The sequence below is a fragment of the Oryx dammah genome, unplaced genomic scaffold (genome assembly GCF_014754425.2).
Source record: "Oryx dammah isolate SB20612 unplaced genomic scaffold, SCBI_Odam_1.1 HiC_scaffold_24, whole genome shotgun sequence".
In the NCBI taxonomy this organism is placed as follows: domain Eukaryota; kingdom Metazoa; phylum Chordata; class Mammalia; order Artiodactyla; family Bovidae; genus Oryx; species Oryx dammah.
The window spans coordinates 83,385,627-83,396,325 of NW_024070208.1; the positions used below are offsets into that span (position 1 = coordinate 83,385,627).

At 59.6% G+C, this 10,699-nt stretch overlaps 1 protein-coding gene across 1 annotated transcript in view; it reads left to right on the forward strand.

Moving 5' to 3' along the window:
- Positions 1-10,699, forward strand: part of COL4A2 (collagen type IV alpha 2 chain) — a 157,183-nt gene that overhangs the window by 135,600 nt on the left and 10,884 nt on the right. The window contains exons 28-36 of the mRNA XM_040267450.1: positions 227-334; positions 2,571-2,792; positions 4,380-4,541; positions 5,171-5,341; positions 6,011-6,154; positions 7,472-7,594; positions 7,807-7,988; positions 8,648-8,711; positions 8,900-8,974. Of these exons, the coding sequence (XP_040123384.1) occupies positions 227-334; positions 2,571-2,792; positions 4,380-4,541; positions 5,171-5,341; positions 6,011-6,154; positions 7,472-7,594; positions 7,807-7,988; positions 8,648-8,711; positions 8,900-8,974 (1,251 nt within the window). The remainder of the gene's footprint in view (positions 1-226; positions 335-2,570; positions 2,793-4,379; positions 4,542-5,170; positions 5,342-6,010; positions 6,155-7,471; positions 7,595-7,806; positions 7,989-8,647; positions 8,712-8,899; positions 8,975-10,699) is intronic.

The window sequence follows — 10,699 nt, forward strand, 5'->3', positions numbered from 1 at the left end:
CTCAGCTGCTGGTGTAGACCGCCCCTCGGCTGCCGGTGTAGACCCACCCTCGGCCCTGTCAGGTGCTGGGGTGCTCTTTCTGGGCTGATGTCCCCTGGGCTCATCACTTCTCAGTTTCCTAAGAGACCGTGTGGGGTCAGGGGCCAGCCTTGACCCTCTCTGTCCCTCTCCTGCTGGAGTCTCTTCGTGACTCTGACATGTGTCCGGGTCTCCTTGGGTCATTTAGGTGCCAAAGGCCTCAGAGGAGTTCCAGGATTTTCAGGAGCCGACGGAGCGCCAGGGCTCAAGGGTCTCCCAGGAGATCCAGGTCGAGAGGGATTCCCAGGACCCCCAGGTGAGTCAGGGTGGGATGCCGCTCGGCCCCGTAGGTTCGGGGAAGGACTGTGTGTACGATCTGGGGGCTCCAGCTCCGTTGTCTTAACATTTAGAAACTGTCAATATATGCTCAATGACAATTTTTGCTCGTACTTGGGAAATTAAAAAATGTCTCCCTTTTCACCACTGATCTTTTGTGGAAGAAACTTACAGATCTTGCATGGAAAAAAAAAAAGACAAGTAGGCAGAAAGGTTTTTCTCTGGTGGCTATGAGACAGTCTAAGGACACGTAAAGTTACCCTCTGAGCCCTCATCGTCGATATCTGATCTGCTGATCGCTCACTGTATACCACGCAAAGAACACCTGTGTTTTGCTGTTCACGGCATTGCCCTTCTGCGTTGCGGTTTACAGTTTGTCTGAGTCAGCAGTTCAAACCATTTCATCTACATTTGACCCAGCAAAGAGTCATGGGGGCCATTGAGTGGCTGAAAGAGCTTAAACCCTTGAGCTGTATACGGCGGGAAATGCGCGTGCTTCCAGTAATGAACGGTGGGCAGGAGTTGGCAGTACCTGCCTGCGTGTCCACAGACCCTGGAAAACGACTCGGTGACCCCAGACACAGCTGTCCCTTTGGGGTCCAGGCTCAGAGGGGGTGCGGGAGCCCAGCTGCGTTACTTGGTGTGCAGAGGGCCAGGCACTGGGGAGTCGTATTATCTGAACAAAGCCATAGACGGTTTCACTGAGCCCCGCCCGCCCGCAAGCCAAACATGCGCTGCAAGGTCCCGGCCACATCCTCTCCTAGGCTCCCTGGAACCACTCTCGCCGCCCCGCACTGGTGAGACGTCGAATTCTCCTCCTTCTAGAAAGTTCTTGGTTGGAATGAAACCGGCCTCCCAGTGGGTCTCAGCTGATTGTTCCTTGAGTCAGTGGTTCTGCTCCGTAACCACCCCTCACCCACAAGGGGAGACGGTGGCCACACGCCCCATAGACATCTTGCAAGTGGGCAGACCCGGCACCAGGAAGGCCAACATTTCTTTTTATGCCTCAATATCTGTGCCCGCAGAAATCTCCCGCCCTTCTGTGACTGCCCTCCAGCTTGCCAGCATTCCTTTCAACCAAGCTCCAGGAACCAAAGAGAACATTCCGGGTGTCCGGACTCACGCAGAACAGTGGATTCCTTACACGCAGACCCTTAGCAAACATGTTCAGCAGAAAATAGCTGAGCTGTGCCCCTTCCCTGCCCTGCACTTGGCCAATCGCTCTACTCCTAGGCTTACAGCTCAGGATCAGCCCCTGGTGGGCCTTCTTCCTGGACTCAGTGTCCCAGGCCACGGGGACAGTGCCTTTCACGTTGTGTTGCTCCATGATTTGCAGAGCTAGGAGGCCTGCCCCCTGTGTCTGTTATCAAGGCCTTGGAGAGAAGCAAGGGGAAGTGTTTCCACATTTTGCCACCCACCTGGGATGCTGAGAACTTACAGCTCTGTCCCTTCGGGGACAGCACATGCGCTGAAGTGAAGTGTGAATCGTTTTGAGAGGATGCTGATTCATTTTTCTTTTTTCACAAATGATAACATTTTATTATAGAAGAAGCGTCCATCCCAAATACAGGATTCTTCACTGGTAGGTGAGCAAGTACAACTTCAAATGTAAATACAAAGCAAAGAGGCAAAACCTGCAAGCATTTTGCCTTTAAGAGAAAATGTCACTTTCTCCTTCAGAGGTGATCCCGCCCCAGCACGAATGCAGCTTCATCTCCCATAAAGGCATCGAGGCATCAACCTACAGGGTGGTTAGGATGCTAGTATGTTAATACCTTCTTGCCTTGAAAATGAAGGGGATATAGGAGCCACAGTTCGTGCCCCCAGCCGAGCAGGCTTAAACTGCAGGAACTGGCCAGCGACTCAGATGTGCTCTCCTCAGACTGGAGGAGGTCATGGTGCTTGTGAAAGCCTGTTCCTCATTCGGGCCTGCCCACTGGTGTCCACAGCCTCCCTGCTCATGACCCCAGACCCACGAATGCTGAGGGCTTCAGTCCAGGGAGCGCTGACCCGGCCGCCCCCTGGCCCACTGTAGCTACCGTGCAGGGCTGGAGTCAGGCTCAGCAAGGCAGAAGGACACCCCTGGGAGCTGTGTGGGTTTGAGACCAGAGACGCGGCGGGCGCTCGAGCCGACCCTCCACAGCAGAACCCCGCTGTCTCCAGTCTCTTTCTGATGCTGACCTCTGCTTATGGGGATGCCCTGTGTTTCCTTTCAGGGTTCATGGGACCCCGCGGCTCCAAAGGTGCAGTGGGCCCCCCTGGCCTGGATGGACTCCCTGGCGCCTCTGGCCTACCGGGGCCAGTTGGGCCCCCAGGGGACAGGGGCCTTCCTGGAGAAGTGCTGGGGGCCCAGCCCGGGCCCCGGGGAGACTCTGGACTGCCTGGACGTCCCGGACTGAAGGGCCCTCCCGGAGAGAGAGGCTCGCCTGGCTTCAGGGGTGAGTCACGGAGGCAGAGGAGAGGGGCCTCAGGACCACTGCTCCGAGGCTCCTGGCAGGGGTCGGGGTCGAGAATCCCTCCTGGGGCTAGAGGAGGAGCCCAGGGCCGCACGCGGGACCATGGGTCTCCGTCTTGCTTGTCCCCTTTGTTCCGGCGTTCCTGCAGAACGTTCTAGAGCAGTGATCGCCGTGCTGTGTACCCCAGAGGTCCCCAGCCGTTTTGGCACCAGGGGCCAGTTTCATGGAAACAGTTTCTCCGTGGCTGGGGAGAGGGGATGGGAGTAAGGGGAGCGGCAGGTGAAGCTTTGCCCATCCACCACTCACCTCGAGCTGCGTGGTCCAGGTCCCCCCCGGCCACAGACTCGCACTGGTCCCAGGCAGGCGGGAACCAGTGTGGGGGCCCGCCGCTGCAGGACGGGTGCGGTTGGCGTGAAGAAGCCAGGGGTGGGCTGTGCTCAGAGAGGGCTTGCAAGGAAGACAGACAGTCTGGCACGCAGCTCAAGGTGTGGGTGCAAAAGGGATGGGTTTATAAAACGTGACGTTCACCGCCTCATCCGTGCCTGTTCACCAAAGCGGCAGGGTGCCCGTTGACTGCTGTGTGAACAAGGTACCCAAAGCCTTCCGTGTTCAGTTTATGCAAAATAGGCTCCGAGAGCCCAGAGCGCAGACTTCCATGGGCTTGTGTTGCTGGAGTGGGTGGGGTGACCGCCAGGCCGTTCGGGGTCTCCATCAGCGAGGCGTCAGCTGTTAGGACATCAGCTGCGCTGTCCTCAGCCCAGCGTCCCAGCCCAGGCTGACCGGGGCTGCCTCCGGGGTGTGGGATGTGACATCCCCCCTGCAACGGCCTCCAGACCAGTGGGCATCCTCCACAAGCGACACTGAGGGTTCGCCACAAGTAGACGGAGGCCCCACCCTCAGGAGTATGTGCCTGCCCACCTTGCTGCAATCAGAGGATAAAACGTTTGCCCGAGCTCTTTTAGTGAAGGATGCCTGTGGTAGATTTTTTAAATGTAGCTGTTTCCCCACGGACTTCCAAAAGTCTGAGCGAAACCCCAAAAAAACAGCAAGCCTGTGGAGGGTTTCCACGTTCAGCGTCACCTTGATGACTTGCTGGGCTAGGCAGAGGATTTTGTCTGGTCAAAGCTCTGGCTCCCGAAGCAGCAGTTTGGGGAAACTGTTTCCACGTCTGTTCGACCACCCCTGGCAGGAGCAGCAGGCAGACCAGGATGTTACACAGCCGTCTAATGTGCTTGTCAAGAGCATTTTAAATGTGGCCAAATGCTCAAAATGTAACATCAAGTGAGAAAAGCTGGATGAAAACTGAGCTTGAAGTGAGATGTCAGTTCTGCAGATACCTCTTGTGTGTCTAGTCACGAGAACTAAGGCCGGAAGGAAATACAGCAGGATGGTAGTGACTGTCTCTGGGGGAGAGCCGGAGCTCCTTCCCCCTTGTCTTTCTGCGTCTGTGTGCTTCCTGACTCCTTACCACCCGGAAAGCCTGTTCTTACAGGACAGCACTGAGGAGGAGCTGTCCCCTGCAGTGCGCCACGCGGGGCTGGCTTCATGGTCTCATCTCCCCTCCCGCAGGAAGCCAGGGCATGCCAGGGATGCCGGGCCAGAAGGGCCAGCCGGGCTCCCCAGGACTCTCGGGCCAGCCGGGACTGCCAGGGCCTCCAGGACAGCACGGCTTCCCAGGAGCGCCTGGTCGGGAGGGGCCCCTGGGGCCCCCGGGCGCCCCCGGCTTTGAAGGTAAGGACCCGCGCTCCCATCTAGCGGAGGCGGGGCTCAGGTGTGCCCTAGGGAGCCCACCCTGCAGAGCCCCCAGGGCTCTGAAAGCGCCGCATGTGGCGAGGCTCGGGACAGGAGTTCATCCTTCCCTAGTCGGAGGCTAGAAGCCCATGGTCACGGTGGCAGCGGGGCTGGTCCCTCCCAGGCCCCATCTCCACGGTAGGCGGCCGGCCAGCTTCTCCCCACGCCCTCACAGGGACACCTCCTGTGCCAGCATCCTCGTCTTCTTTCTATAAGGACACCCGTCATCCTGGCTTAGGGTCATCCTTGCAAGCTCGTTGAATTGACCTCAGCCCCCTCTCTGAAGGCCAGCTCTGAATGCCGTCGCATCCCGCGGTCTGGGGCTGGGACATGCGTGCTCTGCAGGGACTCAGTCCAGCCCGTAACAGGCTCAGGACATGCATGTCACCAGGCAGGAGGGTCCACCGCTCACACCTTGATGCTCACCTCTGAGGTCACGCTTCCCAGCGTCCTTCCCAGACGTTTTTCTAACCAAAAGCTGTTAGGCCCGAGGTCTCCAAGGTATCCTGAGAGGAGCCCCCTCTGTGCAGCCAGTTCACCCCGTCTTATGTCCCTCCCCCTCCTGACAGGTCTGCCTGGAGACAGAGGGGAGCCGGGGGACACCGGCGTCCCTGGCCCCGTGGGCATGAAGGGCGGCTCTGGGGACAGAGGTGACCCTGGGCAGCAGGGAGAGAGAGGCTACCCCGGACTCCCCGGATTTAAAGGAGTGTCTGGAATGCCTGGTACCCCAGGACTGAAAGGTGAGCACAGAGCACGACCACGGGCCTGCCTGGGGGCGGGGGGCAGCCCCGCGGGGTGGGGGTCCCGCCTTGCAGTGCCCGGCGGCTCTGGGCCCTGGGGGCTACGGACGCTGCCCAGGCTGGCTGTGACCGCTGTGCCCAGTATGTCTACTTACCACTGGGCGGGGGGTCTGAGGAGCAGGCCTTACTACCTGCGAGGGGGACTCCCCTGGGAGACGGGATTCAGGTCCGGAGGCTAGCTGTTGAACAGACACCCCAGCAAAGAGAAGCGCTGGGTCCCCAGCCTAGACCTCCCTGCTGGAGCATGAGGCGGGGCCCCTGGCCCTTGACTGAGGCAGGGGCACCAGCTCTATTTTCTGGCCTTAGCAGTGCTGGCACCATGCTGACTCCTGGGACCTCTTTCTAACCCAGTAGAAAGACCACGGAGCAGTGACTTGCAGTTTCCTCCTTTCTGCCCGCTTGCATTGGCCTTGCGTCTGGTCCCCGATGGCCCACAGGCTGACTCTGCCCTCACAGCACAGAAGGTCCCCTTAGGGAGTGCTGAGAAACCCTACTGAGAAGCCTTACTGAGGTTGAGAGTCTCAGCACCTCCTCACGCAAGTCACAGAGGGGCTGCCACTGCGCCGACCATCTGTGCCTAACCCAGGGCGTTTCTTGTTCTCTCTGTAGGGGCCAGGGGCTCCCCCGGGATGGACGGCTTCGAAGGCATGCTCGGCCTCAAGGGCAGACCCGGGCTCCCAGGAATCAAAGGAGAGGCAGGGTTTTTCGGAATTCCGGGGCTGAAGGGCCTGGCTGGTGAGCCGGGTGTGAAAGGTATGTCCCCTCTCAGCCAGACTGAGACTCACTTTCAGCGGGGCCGACACTGCTCAGAACAGCGTCCCGGGAACCCACACACTAGACACCATTACAGAAGAAACTAGCTCCAGGGACTTGGTCCCGGCCACAGCGCACTGGCCGTATAATAAGGGAGTGCCCCTAGCTGAAGGACAGTTGAGAACCAAGCTGACCCGGCTTTAAGAACCAAAACATCCTGAGAAATGCACCCGGGCATGTTCTGAAGGGCAGGAAGCACCTTTGGTGAAAGAATGACACGGCAGTCCAGGTGGAGAGATCCACTCCGTGCAGAGTCGGTGACCTCAGGAGGGAGCCTGGACCACGCCCTGGGCCCGCCCCAGTAGAAAGATGGTGACCCCCAGGAGGGAGCCTGGACCACGCCCCGGGCCCACCCCAGTGGGGAGACGGTGACCCCCAGGAGCGAGGCTGAACCAAGCCCCAGGCCCACCCCGTGGGAGGCGCATGTTGAGGAAGAATGTTCCCGACAAGCTGTGTTTCCATGACATTTGTTCAGACACCCTTGTTCTGAAAGTGTCATCACCGTCCTTAAAATTACTGAGTTATTATTAACAAGCGTGGACAGGGATGCAAAGACCTGGAGCCTCAGACCCCGCTGGGGGAACTCTTACCTGGTGCGGCCGGGATGGTGAAGCTGGTGGTGCCTTAGAAAGACAGAGATACCTGGCAAATCTTCCCGGTGTGCACTCCTGGATGAGAGCTGAAAACAGGTCCACACAGAAACTCGTGCACAAATTTCACGGCAGAATGCTTCACACAGTAGCCCCAGCCAGAAACAACTCAGACAACCACCGCAGATAAAGAAAACGTGGCCTAGCCGTACGGAGGAATACTGTTCACCTGCGAAGAAGAATTAGGCTCAGACACATACTGCAACACCACGGGTGCAACTTGAAAATACTGTGCCACGTATCACCTGCTTCCATTTGTTGAAATGTCCAGAACAGGCCGATCCACAGAGACAGGAAGGGAGTCAGTGGTTTCAGTTGCTGAGAGAGGGAGACTGAGGCGGGGACTGCTTGTGGGCGCAGAGTTCTCTGGGGGGTGGGGGGGTGATGTTCTGAAGTCAGCAGTGGTGGGGAGGATAGGGTTTCCCATCACCTGGGTCCCCAGCTCACAGTCTCAGGGGAGCCTTGCCACCTGGGGCTCAACCCAGCAGGACCCAGGCTCTGCTGAAAGGAAGGCAGGAAGGCCAACGCAGCCGAGCGGCCTTCCCGACGTGGGTGCTAATGCCTGCCTCGGAGGTCCAGGCAGTGACCGCATTCTATTCCCTTCCAGGCAGCCGAGGAGACCCTGGGCCCCCAGGACCACCCCCCATCATCCTGCCGGGAATGAAAGACATCAAAGGAGAGAAGGGAGATGAAGGCCCCATGGGACTGAAAGGATACCTGGGCCTGAAAGGTGAGACCCCGCCCGACCTCGGAGCTGGCGGCCTTGGGTCCCCTGCTCACCTGGCCCAAATCCATCTGAGGGCACAGCAGGGGCGCCCCTGTGCCCACATCCACGCTCTGCAGCCCTCCCGACACCTTAGGTCTGCCCGAGGGGCTGGGGTGGTTCCAGGAGGCTGGGGAGCAGAGCAGGGTCCCCAGAACATCACGCCCCTCTTCCTGCAGGCCTTCCCGGAATGCCAGGCATCCCTGGGCTGTCGGGAATCCCGGGGCTGCCCGGGAGACCTGGCCACATCAAAGGGGTCAAAGGAGACACTGGAGTCCCCGGCGTGCCCGGCTCCCCGGGGTTCCCTGGCGTGCCCGGCTCCCCCGGAGTCATGGGGTTCCAAGGCTTCACGGGCAGTAGGGTAAGTGGACGCCTCCTGGGAGCGCCTCTCCCCAAGGCCTGCTGGCCCGAGCACTGCGGTCCACAGCGCGGGGCTGACATCTCACTGAGGAGCTGAAACGCCTCTGGGAAAATCTCTGTGCCTCTCAAATGTGGGGAGATAACGGGACCCGCCTCGCAGGGCTCCTCTGAGGCTGCAGCGGGCTCCTGAGTCGGGATCCGGCACATCTGCCCGGGTGAGCCTGGCAGAGGGCAGAGGGCAGAGGGCAGGGTGCAGGCCTGATTATCCCCACTGCTGTCACTGTGTCACTGATGTATTAATCGCAGTAAAACCGCCACTGTTGGGACTTCTCTGACAGTCCCATGGTGGAGACTCTGCCTTGCCCTGCAGGGGCTGCGGGTTTGATCCCTGGTCGGGGAACCAAGACCCCACACGCCATGCAGGGTGTGGCCAAAAAGAAAACTGCTGTTGCCACTACTTTGCAGTTTAGTAAGAACAAGTGTGCGGACCGCCTGCTATTACTATATTACACTGGAAAACCTGGGGACTTTTCTACAAAATGATGGCGTAACAAAACCCTGAGAACTGGTTTTAGCACAGTAGCTGGGTATGCTCACCCTTCAAAACTGCAGACCTCGTGAACGGCCTGTAAGATGGTTTCCGGTCTGACTTTGCTCCAGGGTGACAAGGGTGCCCCCGGGAGAGCAGGCTTCTTCGGCGAGGTCGGCCCCACCGGTGACTTCGGTGAGTGTTGCTGGGAGAAAAACAGGCCACCCCGGATCCAGAGCACCCTGGGCAGCGTGGGGACGGTGGGCCCGCGGGTGCTCTTAGTCGTTTAGAAGGAAGTCATTCGTGTTCAGGTTGTAGCACCATAGAAGTTGCAAAAGTGACCTCAGGAGCCCTGACCTCAGCCACCTTTTTCGCACTGACAGGTGACATCGGAGACACGATAGATCTGCCCGGGAGCCCAGGCCTGAAGGGGGAGCGGGGCACCACCGGAATACCAGGTACCCGAGCCGCCCACATCCCCCGTCCTCCGCAGCCCTGCGCCTCCCCGGCAGTCACCGTGAGCGGGCTTGTGAACCATGCCATTACCTACGGAGCCCACGGACCACGCTGTAGGGCTGGTCTGAGGTCTCCAAGACCAACATGCAGGGAGGAGTGGATTTTTATTACACTGAGTGTGAGGACGTCAGGGAGCCTGTATCTCCCTGAAAGGGAAGACGGCGAGAAGGAGCGCTTGGTGGTGGGAGGAGCTGCAGCCTCTAAAGTGTACCGCGTGAGCCTGGGCTCCTGGGATGGTGATGCACAAAGCAGATGATGCGATGGCCGGAGCCCCTGCAAGCAGTGAAGGGCCTAGAGGAAAAGGAAGTGGGGGTCAGACCCCTCTCCTGAGTAAGACAACCAGGAAGGCCCCCCCCGCCCCGCCTGTGGATGTCAGGGGGTGTCAAAGACAACCAGGAAGGCAACCACCCCCCCCCCAGCCTATGGACGTCAGGGGGTGTCACGCCCCCTCTGTAAGCATCACTGAAGTTCAGGGTCAGAATTCCTGCCGGTGGTCACATCCCAAGGGACTTGGACTAGATGCTCCTTCCTGGGTTTCCATCTCAGGAGACACCCCCCGACCCCCGGCCAAGTGCTCCTAGGAATGCTCAGGGTGAAGGAGTCTGTTCGCATGATTGACCAACAAACAGGGTGCTGAGCTGGTTCTTTAAAGAGAATGAGCTTCAGGATGGGAAGGGGTGGTCGGTCTAGCTGGGGTCAGACCCTAAGTGACACTTAGGGCCAGGCAGCCCCGCCTCCGAGCTCCTCTGGACTCCTGTGGAGCCATCTTTTGGTCTCCCGATGGCTCTCGTCCCAGACACGGGATGCCTCAGGCTGGCTGGATCTCTCATCCGAAATAATTAATCAGCGTCCCAGAAACACCAAAATGTGTGGCCCGGAATCTAAGTCTGCCAATGAGCAGCTTTGCCCAAGGAGTTCATTTAAAGGGCAGATTCCAGGCGTGATCCAGACCTGAGAGGCTCAGACATCTCCTGCTTGACTAAACTCCCCAGATTCCCCAGCACCGCACACATCAGCAGGCGCTCAGATGAGGGACCCACTGATCAGGTGAGGGACCCACTGCTCAGATGAGCCGTCGGCTGCCACCCACCAAAGCACCAAACGCTGTGGCTCAGAGCACCACGGCAGCTGTACGCTGACCATTTCCGAGGCCAGGAATTCAGGAACAGGGTGGTTCTCCTGAGACTCTATCACAAGGTCGGCAGGGCCGCCTCACCTGAAGGCTGGACTGGGCTGGACCGTCCAGGGCCAGGGTGGCCTTGGCGGGAGGGCCTCTCTGGGGCTGCTCAGTGTCCTCACGACGAGGCAGCTGGCTTGCTGCAGAGCGGGGACAGAGTGAGAGCAGAGATGCACGTGTGGCCTGGGGCTCGAGGCGGCCCCCTGTCCTGTCCACGGCGTCCTGGCCTCACGCACGCCAGCACTCGGAGTGGGAAGGGCCGCAACAAAGCTGTGCAGCCCACAGGCGCAGCTCGGGGGGCGGGGGAAATCAGGCTGAGGGAGTGCCGCAGGCTGAGGCAGGCACGCAGGGATCTGCATCCCCACGCACAAGGGGCGCCCCCGCAGGGAGGCAGCGTCCTTTCCCAGGCACCCCCGACCCCACGGGCCTTACCCCGACCCCACGGGCCTCTACCCACACCCCTGACCCCACAGGCCTCTACCTGCACCCC